Source organism: Sciurus vulgaris, assembly GCF_902686455.1.
Source record: "Sciurus vulgaris genome assembly, chromosome: 5".
Taxonomy (NCBI): Eukaryota; Metazoa; Chordata; class Mammalia; order Rodentia; family Sciuridae; genus Sciurus; species Sciurus vulgaris.
In genome coordinates, this window is record NC_136465.1 from 119,588,419 (window position 1) to 119,607,334 (window position 18,916).

Genomic DNA, 18,916 nt, shown 5'->3' on the forward strand with positions numbered 1-18,916 from the left:
TTATGAGTACATAGTTAAGGACCATTTTTATGCAGGCATCCATCTTTGTGTGTGTGTGTGTGTGTGTGTGACAACAAAAAGATTGAGGGCCAATTACATAATCCATTCCCAAACCTTTTATTTTATGGATATCAGGACCTGGGGGCACTATCTGGGTCCTTTAATTCATCAAACCTCTAACAGATATGCCAAGTGGAGACTGAGTTAAAGGGAACACAGTGGATGAAGAGAGGGCTGTCACAGAATGGTACAGGTGGGACCCAAAAAGCTATCATCAGCAGAAATCCCTTTGCAAAAGATATAAAAATCACAAATTTGGGGGAAGAAACAAATTACTTTTGGAGTGATACAGACTGATAGGAATTTCTTATTAGAAGATCTCAGAGTTCGTAAGTTTGGTTTTGGTAATATGTTCTGTTGCTCTCATGAAAATAATGAGTAAGGAAGTGAAAGGAAAATGTTTTAGGCTAGTTGCCTCTTTGTGTTTCCATTAATGGGAGTCATGCTCTACACAACTTTGTCAGACCGATTAGAGGCAATAGATTTCCAATGTTGATGAGACCCTGAGCCCTGGAGCCAATTTACAGCTTGATATTTGCCAAGCAAGACGCTGACGTGGCAGCAGACGTGGCAGCAGACGTGGCTCCGATGTCCAGCTCACCCCACAGTTATCCCTTCAATCCTTCTTGATGAGATTGGTCTGAGAGATGAGACTGTGCTGAAATTGCAAGAGCTATAACTGCCAGAGAAAATTAAATAGGGGCTTCAAGTAGTGACTGAGCCAGCAGACTAAGTGGCCATGAGGGAGACAAGAGCAGTTCCTAAAGCAGGTTTACAGAGTCAAGCAATCTTCAGGCAAACAGAGGCTCTGAAGTATAGCCACACAACCAGGCAGGGCAAGGACATGCACCACACCAAAGAGGCACCATCCTTCACCGTCTTGAAAGCAACTCTCATCCTGCAGGATAACTGTCATTTCCAGCACCTGCAGCTCAGTTCTCCAACTACCAGACGGGGAGTAATAAAATGAGTTTGATTTTACTCACCCCAAATTCTAACACAGTGAAAAATTGGTCTTGATATGGAAACTATATTTCACAAGGAGTTTACTATACAGAAAAGAGGAAGACCCTTTCTAATTTCACAATGCCTTTCTCATGAAAACAAAGACATGAGTCAGGAAGTCGCCTTAGAGGCAAGCTACCACCTCTTGAGGAGTTATTTTGGGGAAGGCACCAAAGTCTCCATAGAGTCCCGAGACCATGCATAAAGCTGAATTATTTCTTCAAATCAACTTATGTTCACATATGCTAGGTCTCAATTTCTATACATAAGGTCAAAAATTGGGCTGGTATTGTGACTCAGTGGTAGATTGCTTGCCTGGCATGTGTGAGGCACTGGATTCTTAGCATCGCATATAAATAAGTAAAATAAAGGTCCATTGACAACTAAAAAAATTTTTTTTAAAAATAAGGTCAAAAAATAGAACAGTTCAGAGGTTTTTTGTTTTTACGTGTGTGTGTGTGTGTGTGTGTGTGTGTGTGTGTGTGTGTGTGTGTGTGTGTTTGGTGTTAGGGATTGAACCCAGGGCTTCATACATGCTAGGCAAGTGCTCTTCCATTGAGCTACATCTCTAGCCCCTTGGAGGTTTTAGTAGTTCTTTGTAGAGGAATAAAATTTTACCAGGTACATAATTCACGAAGGCATAAAAGTTTCCCAATATAAAGTTCCTTGTACTCTGTGATTTTTAACCCATATCTGCCCAAATACTGCTCACTTTTCACTTTCTATTATTTATCTCTTTGCCAACTGAGGTAGTTGTCACTTTAGGACAGTTTAAGGCTCCAGAGAACACTAATGGAAATAATCAACTGGCCACCTGGAGGCGAGTCTTAGAGCTGACATTTTAGAAGTTAGCAATGGAGCCTTGGGCCTTTCAAAACTACATGCTAATGGCTGGTCTGAGGAAATCATAAATGCTTTTAAAAGATCATCTTTCTTCTCCATGATCATGATATGCCAGGAAATTCAATGTCGTGTACCTGCCATGAGTGTCTATCTTCCTAGCTAAAGGAATTACAGCTTTTTCCAAGGTTCAAGGCTGAGGATCACAAAGAACCAAGCAAATGACACTTAGGAATTTGCTCCCTCATAAATGACATTGCTGGCATAAGGGTACTTTCCAATGGCAAAGGAATCTGTAATTAATGCCACTATAACAAAAGGTAGGATGAACCTCTGGTGAGAAATGGAATTACAAATAAGTATGGTAAATTTTGGGAAAATGAGTCTTATCCTAATGGCTAAATGAGCATCAGAGGCATAAAGATAACCTGGAGATCTATTTCCTGGCAAGGCAAATTATGGCACTTAAATAGCTACAAATAGTAAATCAAGAAACTTCACAGATGGTTCAAACTAGCCTGAATCAACAAATTAGCCAGATTTGGGAGAGGGCAGGTAGTAAGGAAAGACTGAAAGGAATAGGTAGAATGCGTATACAAAGGAAAAAAAAGGGAAAGGAGATAATTTCTTGGTTCCATAGCAAATCAACGATGTGTGACCCATGAGAGAAAAAAATGGGGTAAACATCATCACTTCTCCTGGCTAGCAAGAATAATGCTATAAGCCAAGGGGAAGATGAGGTAAGAAATGAGACAAAGTCTATAACTGTATGCAATAGACTCTTCCTGAAAGGGAAAAGGAGTGCAAAGAGGAAAGGGAAGAGGAAAGGCAAATATATTTTTAAATGGAATTAAATGTTGAATGAAATAAAAAGTCCAAGAGCTCTTACCTAGAGAAGAACCTATAGGCATGTTACTAAAAGCAAGTAGGACTCAGAATACCACATGTGTGAAAACTAATTCCAAGCTCAATACAACAGCTCCTAGGGCTTTAATGGATAATTCATATAAATAAATATCTGGGGGCCAATCAGTCTTGTCACTCTGGGACATCTGCTGGTTCTGGAACATGAGTTTGATACATTTTTAAAAATACATTTGTTTAAAAAACAAGACAGACAAAAGTCCATTTTCCTTTCAAAATAATTAAATCAAGGATTATTCTAAAGTCACTAAAATAAAAGTAGAAGTGAAGAATGCTCAGACTTATAGACTTATCTCTGGCAGATGCAGCCTCTGATCTAAAAGCCCTACTACACTTACAATTCTTATTTTAGAGGGCTAGTCACAGTGACAAATGTCATGATTGAATCAACTTTCAAAGAGGCGCTAGAATGCCATGCTGGCTCCAGCCATCCAGGGTTTTTTTAGGAACAGAAAAGTGGGCTAATAGCTTAACATGTAGAAAGCAAACTACCACAGCATTGACTTTATCTACTCTCCTTTCTTAGGGAACCCACAGAGACCACCAAGATCATTCCCAGAGAGATATACTCAGGCCTCTCATTTAATTTGTGCACTACCCTTCAATGTGCTATAAAGGCCTGGTAGAAATGCACAGCACTTGCCACTTGGTGCCACTAAGGCACCAAGTCAGTCTACATGAAAATAAACAACCACCACACTTAAGTCAGGAAATTGTTCTGTATGGCAATGAGGTGCTGAGAACCTGAGTCTTCCTCCTCAGAAGATGCTTCCTCATCCTGGGCAATAATGCTCCCTAATCCATACTCCTGTTCATGGACGGAAACTTCATTTGGTGTGAGATGGAAAGAACCTTCTACAAAGTCAGCAAATCTGAAAAAGAGAAGGTAATGCTCATTAGGAATCTGCCTTCTGTCCTTTCTGGTTGTCTTTCAATAAAAACAAATCGAAACTTCTGATATGCTCACAATTCAAATTATAATGAGTCGAGTCAATATCCCTGTCTTTACTCTGACAGGTAAATGGAGTAAAGCAAGAAATAGAGAGAAAAGGAAGGCTGGGATCATAGGCCGAACTCCCCAGCAACCCTATCCTGTTTAATAAGCAGTAGCCTGTCCTTTTTAGTTATGGAAGTGCCAAGGTTCCTTGAGTCACCATATTCCTGATAGGAGATGATTAGGGGTATTACACAGTTATTTGTGTTTATGGCCCTATAAACTTCATGCTGTCAGGATTCCAAATCGAAGCTTCACATATTCATTGGTACAATTGCTCCCAACTAAAGGAAAAGGAAAAAGAAAAAGAAAAATCAACCCAGAGAACAATGTAAAACTTTCTTCACAGGATAAATGTAATATGGAATCTTCCCATCTCAGTGCTATAATCAAAGGTAGGGCAGGTAGTTCCTTGGGGAAAGTGGGGAAAGAGGAAACAGGCAACTGATATAGGTACCTTTCTCTTGACTACCCTTAGGTTAACAGTAAACGAAGGCCACAAATACAACACAGCTATCTAGAAGTATGATCTCTGTTAGAACTCAAGGTCACAATTACCCTGATAGATACTTGGCTTATCTGGGTAAGAGTTTACCTTTTTGGAGACTGGATTCGAGAAACTGTCTTCCAAGCAGAGCAGTCTGGGCTGTTACAAAATTCTCGGAGTTCCTCTAAAGCCCTTCGGGTCTCTACCTCTCCTTGGATACGATATTCTTCTTCTGTCAGGAGACGAGGGGGGACAGGCTTTTCTGTTGCCTTACACATCTTTCTGTGCTCACCAAAATAATATCATGAATCATTAATCAGTAACCTATATTTATCCTTACTTCTAGAGCCCTTCAGCAGACCAAGCATACAGCAGACAACCTGAACATTAATAAGAGTCAACACTCCCATTTTTCTTCCATAGACATCTTTAGTTATAATGGACTCCTAACACATTAAACTTCAAGTGAAAAGTCAGAGGAGTCAACACTATTCACTAATGTGAATAAATTCACTTATCTTCCAATAAATAATAAACAAAGTATTTATTTCCCAATAAATAGAAAAACAGCAAGAAAATGATGTTATAAGATTGTGGTCTATTAACTTCTTTCCTCAACTGAAGATATAACTGATTATCTGCAGTAGAACAACCACTGAAAGTCTCAGAATCCATGACCATTCCATATTCACTGTGCAAAGTGATAACATGAATTACATCTATGAATTACATCTTAAAATAAGATTAAGACTTCCAAAGCAATTTGATCAACAGTGTGAAATAATCTGAAACCAGGTAACCTGAGGCCTGTGGTACAAAAGTGATATAATTTGCTCCACCTAGTGGTAACAGGAACACATAACAATTTACTAGATGCTTTTATATAAAATGATTAGAATAAACATTTTAAAAGCCTAACAGAGTCTAAAAACATAGACTCAGGAAGAAACAATGGCAGAGTATAACACAGTAACTTCTCATTAACAAAGAGGCTCACAGGGCAACACCTCTGGATCCTTTTGCTACAAACTATATCCCACACTGCACTGTGTCAATACAAAGTTATACTGCCTTTCAGTCACCTGTAGGTGATGTACAGCCACTGAATAGGGTACTCCAGGTTCTTAGTACACAGTGCAATGATGATAACGGCAAGGGCAATGTGAGGTATCTGGATGCTGGAATACATGAAACCCAGGCCCATCAGCTGCAAGGTCCAAGTCAGCAGGTTGATACTTCGTTCATTCTCCAAGGGCCCATACTTGTAACATACTGCAAAACTCATGAATCCAACTGCAAGGATGTAGCCTATGAGAAGAGTTATCAGAAGAAATTCTTTTTCATTTATACCTATAAAAATAATATGTATGGGAGCAGTACTAAATTCACTATATAGAATCTACTGAAGCAGAAACTGGATGTGATTTATACTCAATTATTCATTTTTCATTATTACAAAATATAAATATACACCCACCACACATATGAACACACACATATATCTTTAATTTTCTAACCTTTTTCTGTTGTACTATTTGGTTCAAAGGAAACAGTAAAGCTACTGAGTCTACTTTTAAAAAACTGAAAAATGAAAATATGCAGATAATTTCTCAAATGATAGATTGAGGGTTTCTATCAGCATGACAAAAAAAATTCTCATTTTATAGACAAGATTCACTGCAGTCTTTTTTTTTTTGGGGGGGGGGCGACAGGGGTACTGAGGATTGAACCCAGGGGCATTCAATCACTGAACTACATCTCTAGCCCTTTTATTTTTGACTTTGAGACATGGTCTAACTTGTTCAGTCCTTTTATTTTTTACTTTGAGACATGGTCTAACTTGTTCAGGCTGGACTTGAACTTGCAATCCTCTTGCCTCAGTTTCTTGAATCACTCTGACTCAAGGCATAGGCCACCACGATCAGCAGTCCCTGAAGTCTTTTACTCCTTCACCCTTTTAAGTCCCATCATCCCAGATGAGAGACACCTAAAAAACTTAAATTGTGCAAGAAATATACCACTTATGGTAACTTTTGAAATAAATATTAAGTTTTTACAGTTCTATTCTTTTGAGAAAATAGGTGAAAAAGTGTTTTAAATATATTTCATATATATGAAAATATATGCAAAGGATATATGAGCTCTAAATTATTTTAATGTACTTGTGTCAATTTCATTGAAATATTCAGTGTTGAAAACTTGGGACTTAATGAGTTAGGTCCTCATGTACTTAAAATATAATTATATTAACAAAGTCAATTTATAGCTTGTCAGAAAGATATTGTGTAAAGAGAAGTGAGTTTATAAACACCAACAAACTAAAGTCTTCTTAATAGCTGCATTTTAGGGGTTGGGATCTTGGCTCAGTGGTAGAGCACTTGCCTTGCACGTGTGAGGCACTGGGTTCGATCCTCAGCATCACATAAAATGAATAAAATAAAATAAAGGTATTGTGTTCATCTAAAATGAGAAAAAAAAATTTTTAAATGGCTGCATTTTAATTTAAAATAAGGTAGTAATGGTAGAGATGCTTAAAATAGTGGAAAATTATGATTTTTAAAAGTTAATCAAATGACATAAACTATTAACTAAAACAGCCTACAAATATGCAAAAAGAGAAGCAAAACCAACAACACTTACTTAAAAGATACTGCCAGTAACACCTCCAGATCTCTTGTAAATTCTTAAAAACTAGCTGAATGAGGTACAGAGAAAAGGACCAGCCTCCCACCAGGATGACGTAAATGGGACTTTTCTAAGACAGAGAGTAAAAGTGAAAGCAAAAAGTTACAACAGACTTTCCATACATAAAAGAAACAAAATGGAATTATGATTTTTTTTCTTAAAATTCAACCTACTCAAAATGCACAAAAACACATCTCTTAAAAAGATGTCCTTTATATCTAAAAGGTACAGTCTGCAAGGAACACCAGGAAGATGATATGCTAAATAACCTAAAAGCCTGACTATGTAATTAGAAAACAGAAAAGTGACTTTACTCTCCCACTGAGCCCAGGATTTTAAATAAAGAGAGTTTTATACATAATTAGGCTCCAAGTTTCATCAAGGAAAGTGCCTTTCAGAATCGAGGAAAGAGTAGGGCATTCACTCTGTCATCAATGCAAACTTTCAATGTTCTAAGATTACTCAAGAAAACAGTTCTTCAGCTGAGTTCCACATAACTGCATATAAAGATTCTGCTACTTACCCTGGGCATGAATTTGGATAGTATAAAAATGATGATTAGTAGAGAAGCTACAATTCCCACACTCATTCCCGTGGAATAATAGAAAACTTGACTCCTGCAGAGAGAAAATTTACTTCATGACTGACTGTAGGTATATATTCTGTACCTGGCATTATTGAAGCCAGGACAACTAACCAGCCAAAGGATTTTTTAAGGGTACAAGATTAGAGTAGGTATTTGCCCAAAACTTGAGGTCACAGAACTGTAAAAACTGATAAAATATAGTTGCTGGGAGATTATAAAGATTAGTATAAATGAGGTCCTCTCAAATATATCCCAACAATAAAACTCTGCTTAATCTTCCACTCATATCCCCAATCTCTCTCCCAACCCAATTCTTATTAAGAATCACTCTTCTGAGGAACTGCACAGCTTCTCTGGGGAGAAGGAAGGAACAAGAATACTGCCCAAGTAAACACTGAAAACTGAAACCAAACTGACTATCCAGAAGAATAAACTAATTTTTCATGGGGCCTAAAACAGAGAAGTCCTACTTCTATTCCAGGTTCTTTCTTCCAGTTACTCCCCACTCACTGTGAGTTTATTTTAGGATCCCCAAAATAAAAGAAAAATTCCTACCAACCCCACTTCAGTCCAACTTCAAATTTCAATTTTTAATCTTTCATTCACTATTCCACAAATACTTTTTACTTCATACATACATAATGCTGATTCTACCTTCATTCAATGTTTGCTTAGTTATCTGTTTTCTTTGCATCTGTACATGACAGTTTCACCTCTCTTAGTAGGTAAAAAAGAAAAGCAATGAACAGTAGTTGATGTTTATCTCCTTCACATAAACAGTATGAAACATATCAACATATGACCCTGTAAATATGAGACCTAGAAGTATCACTTCTAACAATGAAAAGGGTGATGATGGTCACCTTTGCAGTAACTGGCTAACTCCTATTAGCCCAAAAATGGGTCTACCCAATGAGAGAATTTAATTATTAACACTGCTATTCGAATCAGAACACGTTATTTTAAAAATATACATACAGGCAACATCTATGACATAGAGATCCTGAAGACAGGATGGCAGTCCTTATGGTTATGATAAGTCAGGCCTTTTCAAGCTATACGCTAGCCTTCAAACCTACCTGCTCAGTAAGTCTCCACAAAAAAATAACGTAAGTCCAAGGAGGAAAATGAGGAAGAGTTTGGGGTCAAATCCTGAAATAAATAAATATTTTTTTTTAAAAGGGTAGCCAAACAGTTTAAGGCATTATAGAATAAAAGGCAGTTTTAGCATTATTGGTCAGATAGAATAAAATAAATACAAATAGCCCACACTAAACAGCATTATAAATTCCACACAACACCTGAGCACTCTTCCAAAGAGAGAGTATAATTAGGTTTCTGTTTAATCTACTTTCCTAATGATCTTACTTTTATTTTGGCTAACTACACTAAGGTTAAAAGAAGCTGAGCTTCACTTTGGACCAGACACAGTGCCATCAGCACTTCAAGCAATTGCCCACAAGAGGTCTCTACCACTCTGACTGTCAACCCTTAAGTTACAGCACTGAAGTCAGCAGATTTGCCAAGAACGCTGGGTCAGAGCCTCGTGTTGCTCTCTAGCTGCTTTTCTTGCCCAACCTCATACTTTCCTTTGCTACATAGCACTGTGCTGGAAAAGTCTACCGGCCAAACACATCTCACCCAAGACTAGAGGACCCAAGTAAAGGTCCCTTAGTGGCATACCAGAGACTCCTACGGCTTTTACATTCAAGAGCTGAGTCTAGGAGAGGTTCACAAAACAGAGCAAGAGGGAACACCAAAAAACAGCTATATAACTATAGAACTCTAGGACATTGGAAGGGCCTAATCTATTTTTGCAGTAAAAAACTAAAAACATATCTACTACTCACAATATCCCAGGACCCTAGGTAATAACCAAGGAAAAACCAAGTCAGAAAGAATTCAACAGAATATCACCTCTAAAACATTCTCGGGTATCTTCAAAGAAGAAAAAACTTCTCCCAGCTCCACTGAATAAGCCTTAAACTGCAATGGTCTTTATCTTTACTTATGGTTCCACAAATACTCTTTAATTGTGAATTACTAATAATTAATTTTACCTTTCTTTGGTTTTTATTATTTAACCATTAGTCTTCAAATACAGGACAGCTACCTTTGTCCAGAAGTGTCTACAAGGCATAAACATAACTGACTTACTATAAGAGTACTATGCATATCAGCTCAGGGCCACTGGCAGTATTAGAAATGTAAGACTTCACAGTTCTAGGAAGGAGGTACTCAGAATGGCCTGAAGTAGAGTCTTGAATCTAAGTCTGAAGAGTGTGATGTGGGGTGGAGTCTCCGTGAACTGTTTGGAACTATGGTATACTCAGAGTTATAATCAGAACCAAAAGGGAACCATCTTGGGCTGACTTGTCTGTCTCACTAATTATACCCTCCAGAACTCAGTCCCTTCTCACTCTAGAATCCATCAGGAAAACAGAGGTAAGACTTACTCCGGGTCACAATGACATTGTACTCGGTGTCCTCTATAATTTCAACTTTGAGGCAGGTTTTTGTGCTGTATAGACCCACGTTAACATAGGTGTCATTCAATTTCTCTTTTAAAAAAGAGGAAAAAAAGTTCCAGATACTAAACTGCTCTAGCTCCTTCAGTTTCTCCTCATTGTCCACCTGGGTGACGCGGACCAATGTGGAACTATTTACCCGGATCTGTAACACAAGTAAATCAGGATGAGAAAGGAGGAAGTAGGTTTTTTAAATTTTCACAAATGAATTTTTTAAAATAGCTTAATCAGTAATGTTCAGTTTTCTACAAGGCTTACCAGAAACAAAGATGCAACAGCTAAAACAGTTGGGCAAATAACACTGCACATGGCACAGAGAGGGAGCTGTTAGAATGTCTGTGATCTGTATCTACTATTGGGCCAGAACACAGTGAGGTGAAAGACTCTCACGCTGAAAGAGTTATCAATACAGCTATTTATAAGAGATCATACAAAGAAATGATCTAGAATATTAAGAAAATTACCAGTCATAAACAGCCCCAGAAAACTGGAAATGTTTCCCATAATGACAGGCTGAGAAGTTCAACACATTGCTACAAATCACTGATTACAAGTAAATGCTGATTACAATGTAACCCCAGATGGAGTATGATTTTTATACGAGACAATAAAAAAAAAGAGAATTAAAAAAAAAGAAAACGAAAACCACAAGCCCACTCATAGGTTTTTGAGGTGAACAACAAATACCCTTATTAGTAACTATACTTATAGTAGCAGCAACATTTCCAAAAGGACTAATTTTGTTCAATCACTATTATAGCCAGATACTCTTTCTTGCCAGGTAACATAAAAGTGTTATGAAACAAATGAGACCAAAGTCATTCTACCAAGGGGAAACTTTAGCTCCGGGGTTTATGATGCATCTTGTGTAGAATCAAAATAGAACAGGGGCAGCAAGGCAAGAGTTTACATCCTGACAGGCATGCGAGTTTCCAGCCCAAAGAAGGCATAAGACCTTTAAAAAGACAGAGGTGTGTTTGTGTGCACACTGCAAAAGGAAGGAAGGGAAGATAAGGAGCAGTTTCTTTGGGAAAAGAAGGAAGAAAGGAAGTTTACCTCAAAGTCATAGTACTGTAAGCTTCTTAAAGGAGCTGAGATGCCCCTTTGAGGGGCTTCCAAATTATTACCTGTATCCGTGTCCATATATCATGCCACTTTGGGACAAGCACATTTTTATAACAGAATTGTTGGCTGGTATTCATATTATAAACTTGGGATTCCTGAAGCATGATCACATTTACATCAATTCCAGCTTTATGCAAAGAAAGGAAACAAAAATTAAGTATAACAGAACAACCTAATAACTGCAACTCATTTTATAAAAAGAACTAAACTTACCACTTTCTTAAACTTGGGGCTGAAATATCAGCCAAACCAAGACACAAGAAAAAACTAGAATGAAAGAATAAGGCAGTCTTATTTCTATACAATTTTATTGTTTTCATGCCTGTGTGCACTCAGGATTAAACCCAGGGCCTCGAGCATGCTAAGCACACAATCTACCACTCAAACCCAAATTTTACTATTTTAATATTATAAGCAGTCAGAATAACTCAGAATAAGTAATAATTACTATTAGGTGTTTATTAACATAGTGTTTCATTTAACTTTCTCAACAGTGCTATGAGAGAAATTTTCATGCCTATTTTACAAATGAGGAAACCGACATTTAAGAAAGATTAAGTAATTTGCCCATAGTTAGACAGCTAGTAAATAGCCTAATGGTGAGAGTCACAACTAGGTCTGATTGCAGTCTTAACCATATGTTATCCTGCTTTTCCTGTAATGGGAAAATTAAAGTAAGCTAAAGTAACCCCATCTGTTGATTTTTTAGATCCCCTTCCTGAGTAGGACAAACTAAAGTTGTTTTTTTTTTTTAATACTACTTTAAGAGGAAACTAAAAGATTGCAAGTTGCTGTTTATTCCAGCTATTTCAAGTTTTCAGAGGAGTCAATATGCAGTTCCTGATTTACCAAAACAGATTTTCCCCTCAGTTTGTATTCACCCTTAGCTAATTCAAGGCTTAAGAGTGACCAGGTGTGGTGGCACACGTCTGCAATTTCAGCTACTTGGGAGGCTGAGGCAGGAGGATATCAAGTCATAGGCCAACTTGGGCAATTTAGTGAGACCCTGCCTCAAAAATAAAAATTCTTAAAAAGGGCTAAGGATATAGCTCAGTGGTAGAGAGCTTGCCTAGCATGTGCAAGGCCCTGGGTTTAATCCCCACTACAGGGTCAGAGAGGGAAGTAACCAATTCCCTATATTTTCCCACTCAAGTTTGTCCATATTCCCTTTTTAAACTTATGTTTAGTTTTTTTTTTTTGTTTTGTTTTGTTTTGTTTTTTTCAGTGCCGGAGAATGAAGCGAGAGCCTCACACCTGGAGTAAAGGCCTCTATCACTAAGCTATATCCCCAACTGGGTAACTTCCAGAGTTCTATGTTTTGCATACCAATTTATCACATGCTACCACTAGAAATTTAGTTATCACTTTGGTTCTTGGTATAGTATAATGGAGGGGAAATTCAAATAAGCTGAAAAAAATAAAAATGTAAAAATAAACCTTGCCCAAACCTTAGAAAGTCAAAATTATATACACAAAAAATGGCACTGATGTCTACCAGTCCAAGATGGTGAAGTTTTTTGTTTTTTGTTTTAGGTACGGGGATTGAATTAGGAGCATTCAACCACTGAGTCACATCCCCAGTTCATTTTTGTATTTTATTGAAAGATAGGGTCTCACTGAGTTGCTTAGGGCGTCGCTAAGTTGCTGAGGCTGGCTTGAACTTGCAATTCTCTTGCCTCAGCCTCCAGAGCTGCTGGGATTACAGGTGTGCACCACTGTGCCTGGCCCAAAATGGTTTTAGGATGAAGTTAAGACCAATTTTGAGGTTACATTTAGTCTTTTAACAAAAACTACAAAACTCAGAAGAAGACATAAGTATAAATCTCCATGACCTCAGATTAAGCAATGGTTTCCTAGATATAACACTAAACTATAAGCAACTAAAGAAAAAAACATGTAAACTAACTTTATAAAATCAAAAACTTTTGTTTTTCACTCACCACCAAAAAAGAAAAAAAGAAAATCAACAACAACAAAATATTTATGCTTCAAAGGACACAATCAAGAAGGTGAAAAGAGTAACTCAAAAAAAGGAGAAAAGGGGCTAGGGAGAGAGCTCAGTCGGTAGAGTGCTTGCCTTGTAAGCACAAGGCCCTGGGTTCAAACCCCAGCATCCAAAAAAAAAAAAAAGGAGAAAATATTTATACAAATAACAATTACAACAATCCAATTTTTTTAAATAAGCAAAGGATGCGAACACATTTCTCCAAAGAAAATACACAAATGTCCAATAAACACATAAAAAGATTCAACATCATCAGTCATTAGAAAAATGCAAATCAAAATCACAGTGAAAAATTATGGCATTTGCAGGCAAATGGATGAAACTGGAGAATATCATGCTAAGTGAGATAAGCCAATCTCAAAAAACCAAAGGACAAATGATCTCGCTGATAAGTGGATGATGACACATAATGGGGTTGGGAGGGGTTAGTGTTAGAGTTAGGGTTAGGGAGGGGGGCAAGAATGGAGGAAGGAAGGACTGTATAGAGGGAAAAGAGGGGTGGGAGGGGTGGGGGGAAGGGAAAAAATAACAGAATGAATCAAACAACATTACCCTATGTAAATTTATGATTACACAAATGCCTTTACTCCATGTACAAACAAAGAAACAACATGTATCCCATTTGTTTACAATAAAAAAAAAAAAACCACAGTGAAATACTACTTCACGCTCATCAGAATGGTTATAATAAAAAAAGAGATCAATAACAAGATATGGAAAATTGGAACCTTCATATATTGCTAATGATTATGTAAAATAGTGGTCTCACTGAAAAAGTTTGGTAGTTCCTCAAAAAGCTAAACATAGTTACCATAGAATTCTACTGCTAGTTATGTACTCAAGAGAACTGAAAACACATGTTCACACAAAAACATGTGAATGAGTGTTCACAGCACCATTATCAAAACAACCCAAATGTCCATCAACAAATGGATAAGTGAAATGTGGGTACATCCATACAATAGAATATTATTCATCCATAAAAAGAAATGAAGTACTGATACATGCTACCAGACAGATGAATTTGTTGGGCATGCCGATGATCCCAGTGACTTGGGAGGCCGAAGCAGGAGGATCGTAAATTCAAGGCCAGACTCAGCAACTTAGAAAGACCCTGTCTCAAAGTTTAAAAAAATTTTAAAAAGGACTGGGAATGTAGCTCAGCACTCCTGGATTCAGTTCCTAGTACCAAAAAGAAAAGATAGATGAATATGGAAAACATTACATTAAAGTGTAGGAGAAATCAGAGCCCACCCCTTTCCAAAGTCTCTTATTGTACAATTCTGTTGATACAATATGTGTAGAAGAGGCAAATCCACAGTGACAGAAAATAGATTAGTAGTTGCCAGGGGCTGGAAGGACAGGGGAATGGGTAGTATGTGGGGTTTCAGTTTGGAGGGACTAAAATTTTATGTAATTAGACAGTGGTGATGTTGGTATAACCTTGTAAAACATTAAAAACCACTGAAGAGAGAATCTTATGTGAATTTATATCTCAATTTGTAAAAAAAATTTGTTTTTATGAACTATCAGTATCTCACTAGGGTTTAACACAATAGTAACTTGGATTTCCTCCAAGTCTTTTATAAAATGAAACCTTTTCAAAGTCCTGTTGACATTTACCTCCCCTCACAAGCCCAGAAATAAACTAAAAGAATACCCTCACAAATATGGATCAAGTTTATTTTATTATTAAGAGTGAAGAGTATGGTTACATAAAACTTCAAACATACTGTATTTACAAATGTGTTGAGGCCTGCAAAAACTCTGGGAAGTTAAACACGGACACTAGGAAATTAAACAAGAATCTATCACTTTGTTAAAATAATATGCAGTCTATTTACAAATTCCCAAGCAAAAACATGCACCTGTCCAAAAAAAAAAAAAAAAAATTAACTCCTTCTCTCCCACAACACTAAGTAATATGACATAACACCTTTCTAAGTCTATTATTACTTTCAAGAGGGTAGTTAGATACAAATAATGCCTCAGTAGCACAGGACATTTGTAAAACAATATCAGGAAAAACCCTCATAGTTTTTGTTTGTTTTGGTTCTAGGGATTGCATCGGGGGCACTTAACCACTGAGCCACATCCTCAGTCCTTTTTTTTATATTTTACTTAGAGACAGGGTCTCCCTGAGTTGCTTACGGTCTCTCCAAGTTGCTGATGCTGGCTTTGAACTCGAGATCCTCCTGCCCCAGCCTCCTGAGCCACTGGGATTACAGGCGTTGGCCACTGTGTCCATCATTGTTTTAAAAGTTAACTTAATTTTAAAAAAATGGGAATGTAATAGAAAGGCAAAGGAGATATATTTCATATATATTAAACATAAAAAAATAAAAGTATAAAGAAAAGAAAAAATATATAAGCCAAATGTAATCCTTGATTTTTCCATGAATTTTCTCTTCCTTCAGGTTTTTCAATCGAAATAAATGGATATATCATCTAGACACTTGTAAAAAAAAAAAAAAAAAGTTAACTTTAAAGTTTTCCAAAGCCACACTCCTAAAGTAAAACTGTCCTATAAGACTCGCTACCAGAAATAATCTTTTAAGATCTAGTTTTTTTCTTTTCCTGAGTTCCACACCATTTGAGGGGAAAAAAATGAATAAATAAATAAAACTCTTCAATAGTAACCGCCAACAGAAATCAGCACCTTGGCCAACCACATCCTTTGAAATGATTTGAGGGGGACAATATGCCAATTCAGCCTTAGGGAATAATCTGCAGAAACAATCAGGACTCCAGATACAGATTATCTTTTTAGAAATATCAACTGAACCAAATGACCTTAAATATAGACAAAGTTGTCAAAATGCTCCTGTTAGTACCTTGTGTTGCCCATAGCAAAATAACATACATCACTTTTCTTTTCACTCCTCAAAGTGAGTTAGCCAGCAAATTAAAAAGCAGAATAAATTAAGGTCAAGGGTATAATTCAGTGGAGGACTACTTGTCTAGCATATATGAGGCCCTGGGTGAAATCCCAAGGACTGCAAAATGGTAAAAATAAAAATTAGCAGAAATAAAAAAGCAGAATGAATTAAACATTCAGGAAAACATCTGAACCTCTCAGAATTTAGTGAACAATAAATTGCCAACTGTATTACCTATAAAGTTGCTATTCAAAAATTAATAGTTAGGGGATGAGTTCAAGTACCCAAAGAGAATGGGAGTACAATTTTAAAAGGTAGGTAGTAGCACCAGGTAGCAGGGTAGGTAATAAGGTGCTTGGCTAGCCTGCACAAGGCCTGGGTTCAATCCCAGTACTGCAAAATTTTAAAAATAAAATCATTTGAAAAAAATCTGAAGAGAATGTGATAAAATGGATTACCTCTAAATGGAATGAAGTGAGGGTTTTGATTACTTCTTTATGCTTAATTGTACTTGCCAAATAGTTACAACAAATATGTATTACCTTTATAATCAAATAATTTCAAAAACAACCAGTGATAAGGAACTAGCTCTTTTTTGGGGAGGCGGGAGCAGCAGGGCATTCTACCACTAAGATATATCCCCAGGTCTTTTTATTTTGAGAGGGATTTGCTAAATTGCCCAGGCTGGACTTGAACTTGCTATCCTCCTGCCTTAGTCTCCTAGTAGCTGGGATTACTCGTATGCGCCACAGCAGCACTACTAGCTACCTTTTGAAATAGTATTCCATTCTATCTATGGGTACCTGAATTTTAGAAAATTCTCTATTATATGATTGCTGTTTGTAGCTGCCACCCACATAATTTATTAGGCTGTAGAGAACAAATATCATCCCCAAGTTTATTCTTCTCCAAGCCCAGAAGTCCCTGTTCCTCTCAACAAAACTTCAGGGTTCAACTGCCAGCACCTCGGAAAAAGAAACTTCAAAGAGAAAGGAACTTCTGTTTGACTGCTTAATATTTTCTCATTTCATTTCCACAGCCCACAATCCCATTTTAGAATTTCAATCAGATGATAGTCTTCAAATGTCACTTAGGCCTTGCCTCTGTAAAAGGACATCCCTGGATATTCCCCTCTCCCTAGGTGTTAAACTTTGCAGAAGGATGCTGCTCTTTGGAACTAGATCTATGAATGCTGATATGACACCTAAATCCTAAGTGACAGCAGGAGATAGACACGAAGCAAAAGGGAAAAGCGAGAACACATAACGTGGATTTACAAGATAAAATTATTTTTATTCTCCATTTCCACTCCCTCAAGTGGAAGCTTGGAAACCTCACTTATTTTTCTACGATGAATTTAACAAGGGTAAAAGGAGGTTTCTATAAAACACACTTAAAGTTTTCTGGATTCCAGTGAAAAAGGGATAGCTTCCTTCCCAGTCCCAAACTGGCAGTTCGGCTAGCATGTACCAAATACATGTGTTTGAAAGAATACGTAAATTTCCAAAAAGAAATCTATCGATGTTAAATGGCACTCATATCTTTTTTGGGAACTGAAGTATAATGACCTCAGGTCTGTTAAATAGGGCAGTTGGGGGACAGGGTCTTAAAGAGAGCATAAGTTAAAGAGCAATGCATTTCAGTAAACTCTAAAGGACCTATTCAACTGCCCGTGCTCCGGGTCCTGACAGCTTAGGCTGGGGCGGTGTTTGCTAGTTGGCTAAATGAATGGGATCCTCCCTTTCCCGAGGTAGCTCCCCCGACCCGAAAGGTGCCGGAATCTTATTCCTTTTAACCTAGAATCACGAGGAGACCCCAGCAGCGTGGCACAGTCCCCACGGCCGCTTCTCACTCAGCGCAGGCCTCTTTCTCCTGTGTTCGTCAAAAGGCTCCAGGATCCTCCACACTCTCCAAGACCTCCCAAGAGCCCTAACCCATCAGTCCCGAAGCTGCTTCCTCAGCACCCCGCGCTCTTCCACAGAGTCGCCGCCCCTCGGCAGAGTAACGGCCCACGCCCTCAGGGCAAACCCCACTTTTCCAAAAATAAACCCTTCCGCCCCCACCCACTAAGCAGCTGCTGCCCGGGTGGTACCTGAGCCGCAGACCAAGCAGCCGGAAAGGACCAAGAACAGCCGCACTGCCCCACCAACCCCGGCCCCCCAATCCCAGAACCCGGGACCAACTGCCGGCGACACCGCTACTTTGATTCCTCCCGCCATGGTTGCCTTAAGCCGCCTCCTCCTCTCTTGCCTCTCCCCAGCTATTAGCCCTTAACAGGCAGACACAACAGCCAATTAGCTACAAGGCCCTCTCCTATCACCTAACTTGGAGGGCGGGGCTTTGAGCGCTCATTCCTCCCAAGACCCTAGGAGTCCCACCGCTTAGCAACTGACGTAAGAGGGCGGGAGAAGCAGCTTTCAGCCTATTAGAAAACGGGTTCTCGCCTCATCTTAGCAATGGCAACAGGAAGATCCCTCCCCTTAACAACATGCTTCCGTTCCCTAGTTTATTTACAAGTACAATTGATGGTAAGTTCAGCCAATAGAAAGCCAGAATAGGCGAGGCCTCCTGTACAAAACTTGGTATTTCCATCGAAACTGTCCCAAATTCCTTCCATTTCTTTTTCTTCTTCTTTTTCTTCTTTTCTTACCACGAACTTTTTGTTATATAAAGCCTGTAATTAAGATCAATATTCTTTATGAATAGTCTTACTTTTTTTTAACTTGTAGATGGACACAATATCTTGATTTTATTTATTTTTATGTGGTGCTGAGGTTCGCACTCAGTGCCTCACACGT

The 18,916-nt window shown here is 38.0% G+C and overlaps 1 protein-coding gene across 3 annotated transcripts; it reads right to left on the reverse strand.

Annotated features, from left to right (window-relative positions):
- Window positions 1–1,514: 1,514 nt before the first annotated feature.
- Window positions 1,515–18,361, reverse strand: NEMP1 (nuclear envelope integral membrane protein 1). Of its 3 annotated transcripts, XM_079141162.1 has the most exons (10): window positions 18,211–18,277; window positions 11,448–11,501; window positions 11,237–11,361; window positions 10,038–10,254; window positions 8,661–8,733; window positions 7,519–7,612; window positions 6,951–7,065; window positions 5,393–5,618; window positions 4,419–4,592; window positions 1,515–3,701 (listed from the first exon to the last, which is right to left on the reverse strand). In XM_079141162.1, the coding sequence occupies exons 3-10, from the start codon at window positions 11,336–11,338 to the stop codon at window positions 3,530–3,532; spliced, it is 1,173 nt and encodes a 390-aa protein (XP_078997288.1). In that variant the 5' UTR covers window positions 11,339–11,361; window positions 11,448–11,501; window positions 18,211–18,277; the 3' UTR covers window positions 1,515–3,529. The 3 variants fall into 3 exon arrangements, with proteins under 3 accessions (XP_078997288.1, XP_078997290.1, XP_078997289.1); XM_079141164.1 differs by lacking the exon at window positions 11,448–11,501 and having other exon boundaries at window positions 18,211–18,361; XM_079141163.1 differs by lacking the exon at window positions 18,211–18,277 and having other exon boundaries at window positions 11,448–13,331.
- Window positions 18,362–18,916: the final 555 nt, after the last annotated feature.